This window comes from Vespa mandarinia, chromosome 9 (genome assembly GCF_050613455.1).
Source record: "Vespa mandarinia isolate Hongniang chromosome 9, ASM5061345v1, whole genome shotgun sequence".
Taxonomy (NCBI): domain Eukaryota; kingdom Metazoa; phylum Arthropoda; class Insecta; order Hymenoptera; family Vespidae; genus Vespa; species Vespa mandarinia.
This window is the reverse complement of record NC_140818.1, coordinates 4,742,408-4,764,717: the sequence shown is the minus strand read 5'-3', so window position 1 is coordinate 4,764,717 and position 22,310 is coordinate 4,742,408. Positions and strand designations below refer to the sequence as shown.

At 30.8% G+C, this 22,310-nt stretch overlaps 2 protein-coding genes across 11 annotated transcripts in view; one reads left to right on the top strand and one right to left on the bottom strand.

Moving 5' to 3' along the window:
• The first annotated feature begins 942 nt into the window (after nucleotides 1-942).
• On the top strand, nucleotides 943-8,013 carry HisCl1 (Histamine-gated chloride channel subunit 1). 3 transcript variants are annotated; one of them, XM_085659500.1, is made up of 10 exons: nucleotides 943-1,273; nucleotides 1,350-1,745; nucleotides 1,905-1,980; nucleotides 2,486-2,623; nucleotides 3,731-3,908; nucleotides 4,435-4,661; nucleotides 4,731-4,813; nucleotides 4,912-5,223; nucleotides 5,635-5,840; nucleotides 7,589-8,013. In XM_085659500.1, exons 3-10 carry the CDS (start codon nucleotides 1,907-1,909, stop codon nucleotides 7,763-7,765), a joined length of 1,395 nt encoding a protein of 464 aa, XP_085515626.1. In that variant the 5' UTR covers nucleotides 943-1,273; nucleotides 1,350-1,745; nucleotides 1,905-1,906; the 3' UTR covers nucleotides 7,766-8,013. The 3 variants fall into 3 exon arrangements, with proteins under 3 accessions (XP_085515626.1, XP_035725862.2, XP_035725863.2); XM_035869969.2 differs by having other exon boundaries at nucleotides 943-1,745; nucleotides 2,492-2,623; nucleotides 7,589-8,012; XM_035869970.2 differs by lacking the exon at nucleotides 2,486-2,623 and having other exon boundaries at nucleotides 943-1,745; nucleotides 7,589-8,012.
• Shal (potassium voltage-gated channel protein Shal) overlaps nucleotides 7,620-22,310 on the bottom strand; it is a 105,332-nt gene continuing 90,641 nt past the window's right edge. For 3 of the 8 annotated variants that reach the window (XM_035869947.2, XM_085659496.1, XM_035869953.2), the window contains one exon: nucleotides 17,123-20,596. The gene's annotated coding sequence lies outside the window, so the exon portion shown is untranslated. Of the gene's footprint in view, nucleotides 7,778-8,721; nucleotides 8,867-17,122; nucleotides 20,597-22,310 lie in introns of those variants that run through there. The other 5 variants (XM_035869950.2, XM_035869951.2, XM_085659493.1 and 2 more) reach the window with 5 other exon arrangements.

Genomic DNA, 22,310 nt, shown 5'->3' with positions numbered 1-22,310 from the left:
GAGAAAAGGACGGATGCTTTAAAAAAATCCATGGACGAATGTACAAGACTGATACATTAAAACACATTGTTCAAATCATAATTTCAGAAATTTCATTTCGCATTGTTTAAGAGAAATCTCATCGTAAGATAAAATTTAAACAAAGTAAATGACAGTATATAACAAATAAATATATAAATTATTCGTATAACTATATCAATTCTCATTCATAAATAGCGTATAACATAACGATATAAGAGAACAAGACGGATATTTAAAATAAAAAATGAGGACAATAAAAGAAAATAAAAAAAAAAAAAAAGTGGAGTTAGAAAGAATAAGAAAAAGAGAAAGAGAAAGAGAGAAAGAAAAAGAGAGAGAGAGAGAGAAAGAGGGAGAGAGAGAGAGACGATCTCGTTCGTTTTCTCGTGGAGAGTGAATCTCATTAGTTCAAAGGGAAGTGTGATTGTGTCAAACAAACACATACACGTAATATAACCTAAGAACCTACGCTCGCACACAAGTCCACGCTATATATATATATATATATATATATATATATATATATATATGTAGTTAACGTTCATCGACGAGAGAAGGGAAAGGTGTATAAGTTCGACATACTATTACCAGGCTATCGGCACGCGGCCATTTCCCGTGTTCTCCGTAGCAGCCTCTTTCGCGACGAGGACACACGGAAAGGCACAACAACGTGGACAACGAGAGAAGCTTCGCGCAAAAAGGCCGTACACTTGAATATACACACAGATACAAAAGCAACCTTTAGAACACACACGTAACACACGGTAACGGCCGCGTCTCTATCTATCTATCTCTCTCTAGCACCTATGAAAGAGAAGAGTAGGGCTTAATCAGTTAGTCGATAGGCAAATTGGCTTAGAGACACCGACCGACCGGGTGGTTTACAGAAGCAGCAAACCCCGTGCAGTGGCCAGTGGTTGAGTGGCGAACCAACCGTCTCTCTTTCTCTCTTTCTCTCTCTCTCTCTTTCTCTTTCTTTTTCTTTCTTTCTATTTCTCTTTATCTTACTCGCCCATCCTCCCTCTCTCTCTCTCTCTCCCTCCTTCCCTCTCTCTCTCTCTCTCTCACTCTCTCTCTCTCTACCTCTGTTATTCGATTCTTCGTAAAACGATCGACAGCTTTTACGGCGACGACGAGAGAACGACAGTTGCGCGTCCTCCATCGTCGTTCCAGGGGTTTCCTCGAGGAATCGTGCTCGAAAAGAGAGAAAGAGAGAAAAAAAGGGTCTACAGTGGATAGATTCGTGAACGATGTAAACTCGCTAACAAAGAGAGATAGAGAGAGAGAGAGAGAGAGACGAGGAATAGAGAAAAATTGAGTGTCCTTAGCCACCGACGCGTGCGATGACGAAAAAATATTATTATTGTTACTACCAAAGGAGAAGAGATAATTCAGTGATTTGTGTCTAAAGTTCGTCAAACTTGTATTTAAAGATCGATGATACGTCGCGACAAGCTGGATCGATTTCGGATCGATGATCTCTCGATCGGTTACTTCCTCGTAGCTTTGATCGTATATGTGAGAAAACAACATTGCAATAGGATCATATCGTCGTGACAACGTCAAACTAATATACAGAAGGATTCGTTAATTCGTCAACGAAGATAAAAAGGTTTGCGATCTGGATTGGCTGTGGGAGCCTCGATTTAAATATAGACGACGACAACAAGGACGCAGTGAATAAGGGCGAGAAAAATCGGCACGATAGAATGTGCAGCTGTTCGGTAAATTTTTTTCCTATCGAAAGATATAAAATGTAGATATTTTCGTGAATTTCTTTACGTTCTCTTTTAAACTTATTATAATTTGTTCTTTTTTTTTTTTATTTCCGATATTATCACGAAAAGTTCTCCCGTGAAAATTAGCCCGTTTCGTGTTTTTAGGAATGACGAGACACTCTCTGATGATTCTATGCTGCTATCTTTATACCCTCTTTGACATGGCAGCTTTACATTTTCCGTGAGTAAATTGAGGAAATAGTTAATTGAAGAACTCTCTCGGCAGGGCTATTATTTCTTTTTTTCTTTTTTTTTTTTTTCTTTTTTTTTTCTTTTTTTTTCGCATAATGAGAGAAAAGAGATTTCCCGATTAACGTCACCTGATACACGTGAACCCATGCAATTTCAAAATATTATTAATAATTTCTCTAATGTACTTAAATACACGTGTCAAAACGCGATTATTCTTTCGGGATACGATCGAAAACAAAAAAAAAAAAGAAAAAAAAACGAAAAGAAAAAAAAGAAATAGAAAAAACAACATAATCATGGGAAATCTCTCCTTCCTTTTTTCGAGATTATCCTGAAACGACGCTTATGTTATATCGTTGACATTTTGTGAAAAGGATTATTTGATAATAATTAATTATTCACTATGAAAAAATATATTCTTCGGTGTTCATCCCTTTTTGCACGAATGACGATAATATAAACCTTACCCCTCCATCACCTGCCACTGTGTCGAGTTTCAGCGAGAAAGTATGCGAACCGGTTCTTTCCACGGAGGTCGAAGGGTGGCATATTAAAGTCGATAGCCTATCGTCTAGTACAATTCGACTTTCGGCGAGAAAGCGCGGGTACCGGTTTTTTCCGAAGATCGAAAGGTAACGCATCCCAAAATGATCGATATCATCCAAAGTACGATCTCTTTTTTCATTTACAACTTGTTCAAAATTTTTACGTCTCTTTTCGACGAATCCCTGACACGAAATCAACTAAGAAGTAATTAAGGAAAATAAAAGATTATATGGAAGGGATAAAGAAGCTGGTGATAGAAAAGGCAAGAAATTCTTCTTAAAAATCTTTTTATGGATTATCGATTTGATTAAGTTTCATGGAGGAATAAGACATCGGGTTTGACATTAGTCCGTTTTAATAGACACGGATAAACGAATCTACTTAATCATATTATATGATTCGATTGAATTTAGGATGTACGTTAACAAAATTGCACTAATATAAAGCACGATGCAAACGTCTATCTTTTACTTTCATCTGATGAGAAACGGAAGTGTTAAGAACGATAAAATAATCAGATTCTTTCGATCATAATTTTACCTAATCAACGAAAAAAGAAAGACCTATTTAAAAAATAAGTATCTTCTTAAAGATAACTTATCCAGACGACCAACTGTATCGACGTGTGAGCACGATTATGGTAATGCGATTGGTATAGATATCGCGATATATATATACATATATATATACATATATATAAATATATATATATATACATATATATATACATATATATAAATATATATATATATATATATATATACACATATATAAGACATACATATAAGACAGAGGTCGTAGGTTAGACATATTAAAATGTCTGCATATAAGGAACACACGTCTATCTATCTCGGGTGAACTTAAAGGTGTGCCAAGCACGAAGACCTATTATGGCTTCTGTAATATTGCTGTTTCATCAGGAATCGCGGCAATATTTTACGCTCGCTTATATCTTTTTTTATACTTCTTTTCAAAAACCAATTTCGAAAAAACAAAAAATTCTTTCCCTTTCCGAGATTCTCTCGTGAATGTCCGTCGTTTAGGTGTCTTCCGTTAATACACTTTCACACGAAAATTCATTTCACTGGTTACAATTTATATCTACGTAATGAAAAAGTATGAGAAGAGAAAAAAGTTCGAGTGCATTTTTTCTCCCTTCTCTTTTCCTTTTTTTTTTTTTTTTGAATTTCCAGAGAAGCCGACCAAGAGGATTATGGTAGAAAAGAGGTATCTCTGTCGTTAAGAGATATCCTACCGATAAATCCAAAGCAATATGACAAGCACAGAGCACCAAAATTCTTGGGACAGCCTACCATCGTTTATTTTCACGTCACGGTTCTCAGTCTCGATTCTATTAACGAAGAATCTATGGTGAGTAGATACAATAGATATAAAATGACTAAATTTAATTGTAAGGAACAAGAGATGTCACATGAATAATTGTCGGCAAGCATCATATTCAATATTGATTATCAATGAACATCTTCATAAATGATCTTATAACTTACCGAAAAAAATTTCTATCGTTCGTATAAAAATGTCGAATTTTATAACGTTGTTTGACTATAAACAAGTATATGGTCAATAAATTATTCATATATTTTAACTATAGTATCAACTACAATTCAATTCATTCTATATTATTACTCTATTTCATTTTTTCAACGAAAGTATCATCTGATAAAAATCCATTTACTAAATAATTAATTTTTTCCCTCTCAGGAAAAATGCTCTTACGTTAATATAATCCTACGTCCAGGATGTACGATATCTAAAAATAAATATCTGCTCTGTCGTCCGTTCAAATATTATTACGAATTTTCTCATTTATTTTAATTGAATATCGTGCAACACGTAATTTTTGTTTTTTTTTTTTTTGTTTTGCTTTTTTTCACAGACCTACGTCGCTGACATTTTCTTGGCTCAAAGTTGGCGCGATTCTAGATTAAGATTACCAGAGAATATGTCGGAAGAATATAGAATATTGGACGTTGATTGGTTGAACAACATTTGGCGACCGGATTGTTTTTTCAAAAATGCGAAAAAGGTCACTTTTCATGAAATGTCCATACCAAATCACTATCTCTGGCTTTATCACGATAAAACGTTACTTTATATGTCCAAGTAAGTATACTATTTAAAAATATTACTTACCACGATGAATACTTATCTTCATTTTATAATAATTTACAGATTGACTCTGGTATTATCTTGTGCGATGAAATTCGAATCGTATCCTCATGATACTCAAATCTGTTCGATGATGATAGAAAGCTGTTCGTATGATCATTTTTTATCATTAATTTTAATCCATAGAATTAAATTGTGATATTTATTTATCTATTAAAATATACATTTTTTTGCTAATTTGCAGTATCACATACGACCCAAGATTTGGTCTTCATATGGAACATGACTGATCCGTTAGTAGTAAATCCCGAAATTGAACTGCCACAGCTTGATATATCGAACAACTATACGACCGATTGTACGATCGAGTATTCGACCGGAAACTTTACGTGTATTCAAATCGTCTTTAATTTAAGAAGAAGATTAGGGTACCACCTGTTTCATACGTACATACCTTCGGCTCTTATCGTCGTCATGTCCTGGATTGCCTTCTGGATTAAACCCGAAGCAATTCCAGCTCGCGTTACGCTCGGTGTGACGTCACTCCTCACACTAGGTGAGACTACGATTAAGTTAAATACATTATGAATCGTTCTCATTAATATCGGAAATGTTCCTACGACGATGATCTTTCAATATTAATCTCTACAAGATATATTATACACATACACACACATACACACACACACACACACGACATAAAGATAATGTATAAAACATATTTCAATTTTTAATTCATATGAAACATATTTCTTATTTGAATAATGTGCTAAATGCATGCAAGACGTTAAAAAAATTTTTAATTATATGAAAAACATTTACATAAGGATCTTCTATGAAAGATTAATTATTGAATGAACAATTTAAAAATAATTTCGTATTAGATAATATCTTTTTTCTTAAGATTAAAATACAATCTTTCTTCTTGAATAGTCGAGAATAAAACAAAATGTATTTATATTCACAGCAACTCAGAATACACAATCCCAACAATCGCTACCACCTGTCTCTTATGTGAAAGCCATTGATGTGTGGATGTCATCGTGCAGTGTCTTTGTCTTCCTGTCTCTCATGGAATTCGCTGTGGTTAATAACTACATGGGTCCTGTTGCAACGAAAGCTATGAAGGGTTACTCCGATGAGGATCTTAGGGAAGCTATCGATGAATTTAAGGTTTCATTTTATTTCCATATTTCATTAATTATAATATTATGTGTATCTCTTTACAAATTTGCAGAAAATTTTAATATTAACACTAATATTGATTTTACTTTTCACTCATTTTTTTTCTATCATTTCTTCTTATTTTAATAATAGTTTCATTAATTGTTAACTTATGAAAAACAATTCTTTAAACGATCGATATAATCTGCAATCGTTTTTAAACGCATTAAAAAAATATCCATTCGATAATGCTTAACCTAGTCACGATTTAAAAAACTATACAATGTATTCAGGAAATTAAAGTGCATTCTCGATAAAACTGCACATTTCCGCAAGTCATTTTTTACTCGAGTTACGAGGAGTATTTTTCAATGGATTCTTGAAAATTATCCGCAGAATAATAGAGAGCACTTTGCGAAAAAGAAAAAAGGAGAGTCGAGTGGAAAGTTTTAAGGTTGTTGTCAGCTCTGTCGAAACTCTTATCCCGTTCCATTGTTACGGGGGACTTTATATTGCCAAAGATATGTAGATAGAGATAGATATATATATATATATATATATATATATATATATATATAGAGAGAGAGAGAGAGAGAGAGAGAGAGAGAGAGAATTTAAAAGATCGTACAACTCGATATAATTAAGTATTCTGGATATCTAGTGAACGAACAACTGTGAACGTTTATTACATTTTTCCAAAATGTCATGTAGCATATTCGTTCGTGTATTCGCAATACGTATCATTAAATAGGTAAAGCATAGATATCTCTGCGTTACATTTACACGTTCACGAACACGTGTGTAAACTCTGGCGATTCCCTTCGGAAAAACACAATTATTTACGTCTCCCTCGTGCAAATAAATCATTCGTGTTTCGTGTGTAAAAGCTCTCGTTAACGAAACTGGTTGATTCACTTTAAATATCTCTGTGCCTTTTGCCATTCGAGAAACTCGAAGGATAGTTCTTGTTTTCGTAATTAATCTATCTTCGTATGTATTCGAATGAAGAGAAAAAAAAAAAAAAAGAGAGAGAGAAAGAAAGTAAAAGAAAAATAAAAGAAAAAAAAATTAATAGCTTATGATAATTACAAGTCAACTTTATTGGTTTGTACCACTTTTATAAAGTACAAAACGTTCCATCAATCAATGATATAAAATGTTAAGACTACGAATCAACGTGACAGACTTTACGAGCTAACTTCTCGAGAAACTTCTTACTCGGAAAATTTTCAAGTCAAAATGTTACTCGGCTAAAACTTTGTCTAGTAATCGAGGAATCGTTTGTTTCCGTCTCGTTTCGTCTGTTTTATGAATAAAAGACATTAAAATCTTTTACATGAAGAGAATCGTAAGTTATTCTCCATCTAATCCATTGTTGAAATATTTTCCTCGAAATTTTTCTTATACATATATTAGGGGGACCGGAAAGTAATGTCGCTTTCTTAAATTAAATTCAAACGAATAAATTTTTAACAAGTTTTTATTTTTAATCACAATCAAATATCGACATGCGCAGAAACGACATTACTTTCCGGTCCCCCTAATATATATATATATATATATATATATATATATATATATATAAAGAAATGACAGAGAAACATTGAACGCTCGTTAATAATATGTATTATAAATCATTTATAAATGAAATTAGGATATATTCATTAATAATTAAAATCTTGACATATTCATTAGCGTTTATGTTTTTAACATTTATTTTTGTCCTAAAATCTATAATATCATGTAATATTTTATAGACTCCAATGAGGCCCGATTCCGAAAGAAGCAGAAGTCCAGTAAGACCACCTACCGTTCAGTATGACACTTGCTGTCAGGGAAGGGCAACAGCAATTTACATCGACAAAATCTCCAGATTCTTCTTTCCCTTTTCATTTTTCATCTTGAACGTCGTTTATTGGAGCACCTTTCTATAAAATAAGAAGAATCTTCGCCACATTGTCAATCGATCGATCAATTAACAAACAGAGACATTCGAAATCAAAGAAAATATGATATAGAAGTGCCTTTTATACAGAGTATTGATAAAGAATTGGCTGATATTATCAAAACTTATAGTTTAGTTTGAAATAATGAAACAAAGTTTATATGAATGTGTGTGTTTTATGATACATCATTTATCACATTAATATTAATTACCTTATCTATAATTATATAATAATCATTTTAAAAGAAATGTTTGATATCCCATGAAAAGAAAAAAAAAACAAAAAAAAAAAAAAAAAAGAAAAAATACGAACGAATTTATCGAATTTGCTACAGCATCAGAAATCATATATAACATATATTTATAGAAACTCTTCATTATTTTAGCCTAAACAACTTTATTATTATCCTGTATAAAATCTATACTTACAAGTCGTAACAACAAATCAATATTAACTTATGTTAATAATTTAAAAGATCAATTCTTCTACTTATGCAAATAATAACAAATTTAATTCGTTGAGCTTTTTAATCCTTCGCACTCAACGACATTCTAAATCTTGTTATTAAATATGCAATATAATAATAATGATGATTATTATTACTATTATTATTATTATTATTATTATTATTATTATTATTATTATTATTATTATTATTATTATTATTATTATTATTATCATTATCATTATTACACTATGTTAGTGATATTAAACAAAATATATTTATATCAAATAATTGCTATTGTATTTATTAATATTTATATACCTACTTATGTGTATATTGCTATACAAATACAGATTTTGTATGTGAAAATTACTTTCGATGACCAAACAAAGAAAATGTAGAAAGTGCAAAGGGTTAAAAATGAGTATTTAATTAAAAAAAAAAAAAAAACAAAAATGTAGAAATGCTTTTTTATGGATAAAAAAAATGGCACACTTACTTACTTGATCGAAGATTTAATATTGTGGCAAGCCGCAAATATGATAGAGAATCTTATCGTAGGAATGTACGACCACTTGTGGGTTTTACTACTAGACAATAATGTGGTATCCCTTACGTGGTAAGCCGCATTGCCATTACACCGTCTAGTTTAATCATAAGAGCATCTTAAAATTATACAAGCTTCGCGTCAGTGAAGAGAAGATAATTAATTGCTTTATTAATTATATATATATATACATATATATATAATATATATATATATGTATATATATTGATACTTACATTGATACTTACGCGTTTTTTATATCAACGCAAATTAAAAGAAAATATATACACATACATAAAGAAATTAAGCGTTAAATTATCGGTACAGTGTTAATGTTAACTCGTTATATGAAAAACAATGATTCAAAGAAATTAAAGAGTATTCATTAAATATAAGTAATATATGTAAGAGTAAATAAAATAGAAATACTTTATTAATAAATTATCATCAGAGATATAATAACCCATATAACGATGTTTATGAGAAGAACACTTCTACGTTCTCTCATGCTACGTCGTTAGAATTAAATAAAAAATAAAGAGTCATCAACAAGAGGATTGAATTTTGAAGGAGAAAAAAAGCAGAAAGGGATAGTTCGAAACAACGTGAATAAAGACAGTACTTTATTTTTATATATCTCTTCAGACAGTTCATTATTTCATGAAATGTTCGATAATAAATATATTCTTGAGGCATCGAAGTGGGTTCCACTGGTGTGCAGATCCACGTGCAACCTGTTTTTAAAACTCCGGCGGCAACCAATCGATCCACGATCGGTTGTACGCTTTTATTTTTTCTCTTCTTTTTTTCGTTTTTTCCTTTTTTTCTTTTCTTTTTGCTTTTTTCTTTTTTTTTTTTTTCCTTTTTTTTTATTTTCTAGCAACTCACGAAAAATCGCGCCCAGATTCCGTCGCTCGTAATACATTCCTAAATAAACGATATCGACTCGCGATTTTTACGAGAAGGTTAATCCCTTCGTTTAGGAAAAGTTCGTTTCGATTCATCGATCTTCGTTTGATAATCCTCTTTACTCTCAGCTGTTCTTTACACACGATGATTTCTAAAATAGTCTCGACAAATTTATAACCATGTACTCTGTTTCAATAGAACAAAAGAAAGAAAGAAAGAAAGAAAAAAAAAAAAAAAAAAAAAATATGGAATACTAACGAACACGTTTAGTTTACATTTTTAACATTTACATACTAGACTATTTCAAATGTGTTTTTGTTAAAACTGAAACGAGATGGATGAATATTTAAAGAAATACAAAAAAAAAAAAAAGAAAAAGAAAGAAAAAAAAAACAGAAAAAAAAAATTCAAAATTATAATGATATATGAACTTATTTAATTTTATCTATTTCATCAATTTAAATAGATATAAAAATCAGTTTATATGATCATTATTATTTTTACAATCTATATAAATGAAAATAATTATAGTCTAATAGAAACATAGCATAGACGAAATCATATAACGTTATATAGGCAATAATCGATAATATTCGAGCGAATTAAAGAATTATTGATATTTTAAATAATTACTATTTAGGATAGAAAATACGTATAGAAATTTTCCGAAACTATTTTAAATTCCCATCCTATATTTTATCAATAATTCCCATTCAATTTGCACTCAGTTTTTTTCGCGCTTTTTCATTATTCCTCTCTCTCTCACCCTCTCTCTCTCTCTCTCTCTCTCTCTCTCTCTCTCTTTCTTCCTCCCTCTCTTTTTCTTTCAAACGCAGATACCAACACACGTGCTTGCACCGTCACTTTTTCATATATTTCTAAGCCGTCTAGATGGTATACCAATCCCATATTATCGCGAAACCTTTTCGCAAGTTTTTTTTTTTTTTTTTTTTTTTATTTCTTTAAGTAAAGTAAGGAAAAGGCAATCTTGTACGAAGGAGGAGAAAGTTGGGAACGATCAGGATAAGTGATTAAATCCTCTAACGACTTTGACACCTTCTCTATCTTCTTTTCTTTTCTTCTTTTCCCTTTTTTCTTTTTTCCTTTTCTTTATCTTTATCGTTAAATACATCTACGCTCTTTTGGCATACATATACACACGCACACACGCATACGTACAGGCACACGCGCACGTAGACGAACGCACAAGCCGACGGGACTCGAAATCAAGAAAGCGAAATACGAGGCTTCTTTAATTTCTATTAAAACGTTTTAGAATTAATTAATTTTTCATAAAATTTATGAAAGAATCTTTCGCGCAAATGGGAAAACAATCTAATCGTCTAATTTTCGTCTTTATGAAAATGTAACAAATCATCCTTGCACAGGTTATTAAAATAAATAGCCTGATTAATAAATTCGTAATATCATGCGATCGATATTTAATGATAGATTTACTATAAGCTTAAAGAAGAAGAAAAGGTAACCATTTTCTGTCGCCTTTAATTTTATAATAAAGACGTCCTACACTCGATGGATCATCCTCTCAACGTCAAGGGGCAATTAATTGTAGTGAAACGATTTAATGGATTGTACCTTCTCAAAGGACGATTTCTTTTCAGGTAAGAAATTGTAGTACCCTCGCAACGAATCGGTTGAGCAAAGCCGCTATTAATTTAAATATTCTATACGATCCCTTTGCCTTTCATTTACTCGTTTATCTGTTTAATAAACTTTGTTAATAAAAATTCACTGTTTTTCTAGTTCTTTTTTTTCTGTTTTCTTTTTCTTTTTTTTTTTTTTTTGCTTCTTTCGTTTCTCTTAACACAATGTTACAATTGTTTATTCATATAACTCACGTCGAACATTGCGTTTAATTATAAGATTTGATATCATCGTGCAAAGGGTAGAATCGTAAAGGTGAATCATTAAACACAAAGCTTGTGTCTAGTCGAGCAGAATAGTTTGAATTGATCGCTTTTAACGTTATCACAAGTAGCTACGTTTAATTATCCGATGTGCGTGCGATACGATCGTAACATAGTTGTTTGAGCCGTCCTGATCTTCCTTACAGGATATTCACATTTTCGTAATTAACTAGAAACTTTCTAACGATGGTTTAACAAGTACGTATACTCTATCTCGATAGTTAACAAGATCTTCCCTTTGAAATATTCTGTAATATACGATATATTCTATTTTTGTTTTAAATATCTTATAATCAAAGAAAAAAATTGACTAGAATTATTATCTATTATTGATACGTCTCGTTTGATAATAACATTATTTTATTAAGAAATCAATAAGACAGGGATATTAATTCGATCCGGAAAACGTATCTTTAAGTATTATATGTGACGTAACATATATATAAAAAAAAAAAAAAAAAAAAAAAAGTAAGTCATAAGATTTTGATTGAATAGAAACGATCGATAAAACGTTTAATCAATAACTATACAACGTTCCATAGTACTTTATCGATAAAGTTTTCCTTTATAGTGTCACAATATACCTTCTATCCTAATGACTATATGCTTTTAACGGAGCATCGACTTTTTTTTTGTTTTCTTTTTTGCTTTTTTTTTTTTTTTGTTTTTTTTGAATACGATCAAAGAATGTAATCTTAAATTTATCGACTCAATAATATTCTTAGAACGACTGACGATTATAAGAAACAAAAAAAAAAAAGAAAAAAAAAAAAGAAGAAGAAAAAATAATGTGGAAGAGTTCGAACGTACAATAAATGATAATTTTTTATATACGAGTAGAACATTCATGTCTCTCGTTTTTGTCTCTACTACTTCTCTCTCTCTCTCTCTCTCTCTCTCTCTCTCTCTCTTTATCTTCTTTTTTCCTCTTTATCTTTTCCAATTTTGATTACTCTTGGGAGATGATTTTCTACAATTCCCGAAGAACAAAGAAATGCTAAAGAGTACTCTTATCTACATAAATGAATCTCTCTCGTTTCGTTGAAATTAAATTATCGTCAAGTTATATATATATATGTGTGTGTGTGTGTGTGTGTGTGTAGTAAGATATTTGTAAAAATAGAACATTTAAATATAGACGATCGAGATTTCAAAAGGCGAGGAACGATGACGATAGAACGGAGTCACTATTATATAGGTTCATCGAATCTTTTAGTAAGACTATCAACGAGAAATCGATTTAATCGGTCTCACATCTCCCTTATCGTCTCAAGGGAAGCTAAGTGAAGGACTGTCAGAGGGTAAAGAGAGTATGATGATAGATAATACGAAGATCAATTTATTTATCTTTCCTTTTTTCTTTTTCTTTTTTTCTTTTTTTTTTTCTTTTTTTTTTTTTTGAGTAAGGCGCGGAAATTATCGAAGTTGAATAACGCCGTCGATTAAAACGTTTGTCCCTTTTTCTTTATATCTAATTGGAATAGTTTCTGTTTTCTTTTTCCTTTTTATTTCCTTTTCCTTTTCTTTTTCTTTTTCTTTTTTTTTGCTCTCTTTTCTTTCCTTTTCTTTTTCTTTCACCTTCTCGGCGTAATTACGCTTGATCTCTTCTCTTTTTCTTTCACTCATTCTTTTCTTCTATTATTTTTTTTTCTCGATCATCAATTTAATACGATTAAGAATAGGATTATTATTATTATTGCCAAACATCGATATACGAAATACAATTCTCGAAATTCAATAGAAGAGATAATCATCAAAATCACAATCGATTTATTTTTATATATAAGTCTATGACAGATGTCGGAATATATAATACTAATAATATTTTGTTAATGCGTTTCACACACACATACACACGCGCACACGCACACGCGCGCGCGCATACATACACACACACACACACACACACACATACACTCAAGAAAGAGTGGAACTTCTTTTGCAAAGAGAAAATTGTAAAGTTCGTCCGCTCTCAACGAAAGCTTCCTTTGAACGAAGAAAACCACACGATGGATTCAACAATTCCCGAAATAAGTACAACTTATTTTCTAGATATCGAATAATCGACCGTTCCCACGACGATTCTGCGCTTTCCTACGAACGAATTGTTCCGTTTCACCATTTTAAGCGTATTTGGCATGTCTCTCGAAGCAAATTCAGCCGAATTCAGCCGTGGTATGCCGAGAAAAACTGAGATAATACAGTTAATTGTATCATCTTAACATTTCCTTAATTCAAAAGGGATAATAAAAATACAAAATCTCATGTAATAAATGTTTTACGAGACACGAGTCTTTTCCAAAACGTATGAAATTCATATTTTAAGAAAATTGAGATTGCCTATTACAAAACCCATATTCTAGGATTCTGATTAAAACGTTCCAAATGTTTTATAAGATATAACAACGTTCAAAAAATGATATTCATTTTTGACCATATGTTAAAAACATTGGAATAATAAGTCATTAGAAAGTTGTCAAAGTGTTAAAAATTGAAATGATCGAGAATTATGAAAACAGATCATAATATGATCTGTGAAAGAGAGAATATAAGTCCGTTTTAAGAACGAAGAACTATTTTATTCAATGAATTAGTTAGTTAGCATCGAAAAGCGACGAACTGTATAGAGTTGTATAGAAAAAAAAAAAAAAAAAAAAAAAAAAAAAATTGAAAATATCATTTCGAATTGTTTTAAGAAAAAATATAAAGACAATGAATGAATTTCGACGCCCATCGTATTTCTTAGCGAACGAATCGTAAATCTCATGGAATCATGGAATCGTCTGTTGTCAACGTGTGTGCACGTGCGTTTGTCTCCACGTATGTGAAACGTAATATTAATCGATTAATTAATTCCTATGCAATAATAATAATAATAATAATAATGATTGTAAATTAATAATAAGATGTGTAACATTGGAGTTCTCGGTGTGTAAGGAACATACGGTGCTCGACAAAAATCTCTTTTGCATTCAGATTATGACTCGCGTAGAAATACATGGACGGCAAGTGCCTTGCTTACAAAAGAATCGTATTTTTTTTTCTTTTTTTTTTTTTATTATTATTTCTTTCTTTCTTTCCTTTTTAAACGGCGAACAGTTACACTCACGAGAGGGACGAATTTAAAATTCATCTTGAGTTTTGAGATCAAACGATATTCGAATAAAGAAAACTTTGTGATTCTTATAACTAAAATCTCTGATTCTATTTGAAATATACATGTACGTGTTATACGCTATACAGCAGTATGCACGATTGCGTGTGCATGTGATATGTGCGTGTATATGCGTATACGTGTGTATGTATCTGTGTGTCTGTGTATCTTTCTTAAGAAGGGGAATATACTCAGCTCGAGCAAGACAAATCATTTAATCTCTTTCCCTATCTTACTCATTCTGATGTTGTGCATATGTGCGATATTTATATATAATCGATGATAAACATAATAAATAATTTACTTTCGCTTGATTAAAATAATAACAATAATTTTATCTCACTTTGCATTTAAATCTCATCTCGTCGACGAAAGCGCTTATGCAAAAAAAAAAAAAAAAAAAAAAGAAAAAAAGAGGAAAAGAAAAAGAAAAAGAAAAGAAAAGCAAACATTGGAATTTCCTCCGTTGCCCTCTCATTTTTTTGAATGAAACGATACCATAAGAGAATCTTAAAGTTCTTCTAGGACTCACCACTGGCAAAAGCTCAAAACGAACAAAGAAAAAAATAATAAGCTTATGTACGTATGTATGTATGTATGTATGCATGTATATATGTATCTATGTATGTATGTATGAATGTATGTATGAATGCATGTATGTACGACGAGAGACGGGCATCGTGTATTTCGCCTATTAAACCCTCTTATTTAAAGTTATTACGTCGCTTCGGAAAAATTGGCAGTACGGTAGTGAATTGAAAGACTCATTATTATTTTTTTTTTCCTTTTCCTTTTGGTTTCTTCCTCTCCTCCTCTCTTCTTCTCCCCTCTTCTCTTCTCTTTTTTTTCTACAAAACGCAACGACGCCGACGAAACATAACTTATCCATCGTTTTGCGTTTTATTATTATTATTATTTTTTTTTTTTATTTTTTTTTAGTATTATTATTAATTATTATTATTATTATTATTTTTATTATTATTATTATTATTATTTTTATTATTATTATTATTATTTTTATTATTATTATTATTATTATTATTATTATTATTATTATTATTATTATTATTCATCTTCTTATCTTACTCGCTTGCGTTACTTACAATTATTAATTAATTATTCAACCAATCAATTACGTACTCACTACAAACGGATGGCTCGTTTCAAGCACAAAGTACAAAACGTGATCGATCGAATAGCTCTCTTGTCAGCTTCTAATTACTCGTATCAACGTATCGTAGTTTAACACGAGAATTTCTAAGATATATACGCGTAAAACGTGTCGATGTAAAAAGGAAACAAAAGAAATTGAAATTGAAATAATAGTCGAGTAATTATCTAATTCATGAAGTAGGAGAAGCATTTAAATACGACGATCGAGAATTGCATCTCAGGGTTTCCATAGATGCCCTTCTTCATACTTTATTGGAAATAAAAGTCCGATAAAAGAAAGGGGAGCGATCAAAGAATTTTCTATCTTTATCAATTTTAATCAAAAATATGAACGAGGCTCGATGATAAACTTCCGTAAGTTTGGCACACGAGAAAGGAGGGCGAAAGAAATTTTTGCACCCCTTGCTGTTTCTTAATCGCTATACATTAATGAAAGGAGAGGGAGGATAATAGAAGCTAAAACATCACGTTGCGCACTGTGTGCTATACTCATGCCCATGGTAAATGAAATTAATTATCTTTTAATAGCTAATCCTGAATTTTTTTTGCAACGATAATTCTCCCACGCTAGTTTTATATCTTTCTTCTCTTTTTCTTTCCTTCTCTCATCCTATCTTTTCAATTCTAATTCGAAACTGCTCCTGCATATTGTTTTTCTTCTTTTTTGTTTTTCTCATTTTTTGTTTTACTACTACCTTGTACAGTGGTTCTAATTGTGGCTTAAAACGACAAGAAACCTTTGTTTTTTTTTTTCACGACACACAAGTGTATACTCTCTTTTGTTCTATCTTTTTTATCTTTCTCTTTATCTCTCTCGCATACATACATACAACATATATATTCACTCGATCACACACTCTCTCTCTCTCTCTCTCCCTCTCTCTCTCTCTTTCTTTCTCTCTCTTTCTCTCTTTCTCTCTCTCTCTCTCTCTCTTTCTCTCTCTCTCTCTCTCTTTCTTTCTTAAAACCTTGAACACATTCAAACTTTCACGCATACTAGTAGTTTGAAACGATTTAGAATTTATTTTATTGCGCGACGCATAGTGCTGCAAGTGTGTGTGAGAGAGAGTAAATTTGTTTCATATATGTATAATCTCTGTTCCTCTGCTTTTCACTCGTAATATAATATTTATAATATAATATTGTATATATATATATATATATATATATATATATATATATATATATAATGTATATGTTATTACTCTCTGTGCCTTCTTTTCTTTCTTTTTCTTCTTCAACTCCAAGTTAGATTGTTACAGATAATTACAAAGTTAATTACATTCAACGCAAATAAATATTCCTCACGAACTTCGACGAAATATTTACAACCTAGAATGTATGTATTTATATCCTGGTTACACGGATAGTCGCTATTGTTATTTTTTCTTTTTACGAGCATTCTTTCTCTCTTTTTATCTATCTCTTTTTTCTTCTCCGTATGATATTATAACGCGCTTGTATCGATCGATCGTTAGTCGAGATATCGATTCGTTCATCACTTTTTAAATTCTTTCAACGAGTTCTCGTTTTACACTCGTCGATTCTTTTCTCTTTTTATTTCAACAAATTTGTGAAAAACGTCAGGACATTTAAGCGTATTCTCATTCTGTCCAAATAATAATTTATTTTACAAACTCTTTCTATCTTTCTTAAATTTTTTATTAATTCCCTTATAATATGTATATATATATATATGTGTGTGTGTATGTCGGTGTGTGTCTGTGTGTGTGTGTATATATGTATATGTATATGTATATGTTACACCAATCTACACGGAGAGTAAATAAAAAATCTACTCACGATAGGACATCATCTTATAATTGGAACAACGTAAACGCGTAGAAGGAATGTATCGTAAAAATTGTTAATAATCGTATTGTTTAATTTAAGCTTCGTATTACATTTATCGCGAAGAGATTAAATTAAACGGAAAATCTACTATCTGTCTACCGAAGGCGTCTCAACGATCGATCGTACAGCGAAACAACGACGAGAGGGACGTTCTTCAAATCGACGTCCAGCGATTTTTAATTAAGTATCGTGTCTAAAATATCTTCGCGATCGGGCACGACCGAACGCGGAACTTTGAAAGAACGAGGGCATTATCTTACTTTTAGTTTTAATAGAATACAAAGGTACGTGGGTCCCTGTCTCTCTCTCTCTCTCTCTCTCTCTCTCTCTCTCCCCTTTGTCTCTGTCTCTCTCTCTCTCTATCTCTTCTATTCAATCGTTATTTATTTATTTATTTATTTATTATTATTATTATTATTATTATTGTTATTATTATTATTATTATTTATTATTATTATCAATATTATTGATATTATTTATAAACATGGACAATAATTTCTCTTTTATTTTCTATTTCGCTCCGCTTTTGGACATCGCGGTTGGCATGGATAAAAATTTGAAATAAAATATTGTTGCTCCGTTTTATCGACAATTCCAGACAGACACGAGACCCTTAATGAATCGCACTTTATAACGCGTCTCTCAGCTATGAAAATTTCGTCTTCTCTCCATGTTCGAGATGAAACGAAATATTTCATTAGCAATATCGCAAACTATAATTATCATAGAGAAATTCTTCGGGAACCACGTCGATTCATCGAAACTACTGATAGTCCATAAATTCTAAGCATCTTTCGTTCTAAAGATTTTCTATATTAAATAGGTAGATAAATAATGTAGAATTATAGCTACGATGAAGACGACTAAATGTCTTCAAAATTTATCGAATATGTACATAGGTACAGTGTGTAAAAAAAAAAATTAATTATCTATTTATATGAAATCGGACAATATTTTTAAAAATTTACTTTTCTTTTATATTTATTATGTTCAGTATGTGTTAAAAAGATATGAATTTTCAAATTTTATTCTCATTCACATTCAAAATTCTAACAATAAATACACAAGAACGCGTCTTTGCTGTAATATCCCATATCAAAGGAGTGCAATTTAATGAAATCATCCTATAGGCAATGCGATTCGTGAACTTGTGAACAAAATTTAAAAGAATTGGATTCATATCCGGACGAGGTAGGAAGAAAACGAGAACAGCACATAACAAACAATTGGTATCAAACAAGTACGACAATTGTTCAATTACGGAAGTCATTGGAAGACTCAACATATACAAAATAACAATTACAAAATGTGTTCTTTTTTTCGCAACCCTAAGGATAGATTTAAAATTTGCAGATATAAAGATATAGCACATATTGAACATGGCAGATATTAATCAATAAAATTTTGAATTAAAATATATAAATCATTTTTTGAATCATAATTAAGTAATGAACATAAATTTATGTAAATTCTTTTCTTTCTTCTTCTTCTTCTTCTTCTTCTTCATAAATTCAGCCGATTTCATTAAAGTAGATATTTTAAATTTTAAGACACACTGTACGTGCATATTTGCATACGCTTTTAATGACATCTTAAAAAACGATTGATAATTATGAAAAATTTTAATTTTCGATATTATATTAAATATTATTAAATAATTAGTTATACATGCATCAAGAGAAAACGAGGAATTAAGAAACGGTGAAAAATTTCTCTTTTTAAGGAAACGACGAAGTTCGACCCGAAGCCCGATCGCCTAATCAACAAAAATAAATACATAGATTTATTAATATATATATATATATATATATATATATATATCATTCACATACGAATTATTCGTAAGATCGTCATGATCTCACCACGTTTGAGATTATCGAATATATCTAAAACTTTTTGCGAGATATGAAAAATAACTATACGACTCGGAGTAAGGCATATTATGGTGCCATTTTCTCATTTCGCAACTTGTCTATCTTTCCTTTCGTAGGTAGAATCGATTCATTTTATTAAGAATTAGATCTCATTCTTTTTTTCCATCTTCTTCCTACATCTTTTTCTGATAAGATAAACAAATTACAGAGAAGCGCGCAAACAACATCATAATATATCGAACGTCGATGAATGTCGATATAATTAACATGGATAAAACGAATCCCGAATAATGATTCAAACTCAATGTAGAAATTCAATTTCGTTCGAATCATCATTCTTGGAAATTCTATAGTAATCCTTTGCGAGTGACTTTCTGGATCTAAAGTATTAACGTATTATCATTATAATTTCTGTCATACGGTCCAATGAAAATTTCTGTAAACGCGAAGTCAAACGCGAAGAATTTCTTTTCGAAAGGTTACAACGAGACCGTGAATTTCTATGGTCACCGTTGAAACGTTTTGGACGTTTAATCTCGCTATTAAGATCCCTATACAAAATCATCGATTCAATCTTTTTCTATCTTTTCTCGCCGGAATCAAAATTATCTGTGTGTGTGTGTGTGTGTGTGTATGTGTATGTATATTAGAAATAAAAATTAACAGTGCATATAATCTCATCGACGAGATCCAATACAAAATTTCTTCAAGAAGAATCAATCGTTGATCTTGGATCGTAGTTAAATCGTATCAATTCCATTCTATCAATTTTTATCTTGCTTGAATATTCCATTCTTGATCCGATGATATATCTTGAGAAACTTCTTGTCGAATTTTCCTCATTTTTTCAAATAATCTCTCGATTATTTCTGCCGGGTAGTAGTAGACATTTCGAAACTTCTATCTTGTCGACTCGTGTATTCGTTCTTTCTTTACTGCAATATATGCATACATTGTATCGTTTGTAAATCTATTTTTTATCGTCAAACATTTAAAATGAAAGATAATTTATTCTTGTATAAATTCGATCGTATTCAATATCGAAAAGTATTTTGATGAGATCGAGATGCTTACAATGAGAAAATAATCTCCTTTCTTTCTTTTCTCTATAGAAATAAATTTAATAAGACGAAGAGATATGAATGGATTTTAAATGTCACAATCGAAATTGAATATCGTCATGGATAAAGTGTCGGAGAGAAGATTTTAACGCGCGCAGATGTTCGAATGAAACTTAAACCCAACTAATTTGAATATTTATATCGACTGTATTAATCGAAGTACTTAATGTAAGAAATAAAAGATGATACCATTAATCTATTGAAAATCAGTCAATACATTTAAAGTATCGATCAGATATACTATAGATATATATGTATATATTCTTCATAAAAAAAAAAAAAAAAAAAAAAAAACAAATCTATAAAATCGAATGATTTTTAACGTTGAAAAACGTTTTAATTATTTTATTAAAACATTCGATAGATCGAAAATAATCATATATTTTATAGTATCAATATTATCAAATGAAAAAACGTATAATTATTTCATCGGAATAAATTATTCGATAACGTTAATTGGTACATATATACGTAGAAAATTATGTTGCTAGGGGATACATTTTCAACGTGTCAACGTCAGTAATCGTATTAATAGAATTATTGGAATATCATAAAATTTCTATGATTCTGGCTAGCCACAAAATGTAAACCTACATGCAATATAATCGATACTCATCTAATTACGATAATATCAGCTTCGTTATATCACTAATAGATAGATATTCCATTACTTCAACTACTTTTGGTCGAAAGAACTCGATCGAATTTGTGATAATAAAATGATAAGGAAAGTCGAGATTATCGGGGAATAAATGATTATAACGTCAGATTCTTTCATGATAAGAATAATTATTCGTAAGTCTAAATTGCATATCTTAATTTTCTGACAGAAAGAAAACGTTCTGTTGCAAGAAGCTTATCGTGTTCATGGTATATTGTATTCGTTCAGTGAAACTATGACGGATATCTCGCTATAAGCCGAAAATCCTACTATCTATCTATTTCTCTCTCTCTCTCTCTCTCTCTCTCTCTTTGTATTCTTAAAAACTCGGCCGGAATCCGATGCAGCTATTAACGAAACTCATGCGAGTTCTCGGAATAGTCGGCAGTTTTTGAAAGTTATTCGTAACAAGCGCGCCAATCATGAACAGCCTAGAACTCGGTCATCTATTGTCACCGCTTTTTTCAAGCTTGAACCAAATTTCCGAAAGTCAAACGAGAGTAAAAGAGAAAGAGAAAAAGAAATCCCTTTTAAAGCCAGCCTTCTGGAACATTTCACGAAAAATGGGAAGCTAAATATGAGATTGCCAATATACTAGAAGATATAATTCTTTGGATTATAAGAATCTTCTCTTTTTTTTTCCTTTTTTTTTCTTTTTTTTCAATTTTTTTTTTTTTTTTTTTTTGATATAGTACTGACAAACTCGTGTGAAATTCTATCTGAAATTATAATGTGACACTGAGACATCTCGTTCTTATCTCGCATTCAAATCTTGTATTCAAATCTCGCATTCAAATCTCGCTTCTCTGCGTTTATCTGACTGCGTGTACGCGACGTAATACGACTGAATTCTAATGTTACACCGAA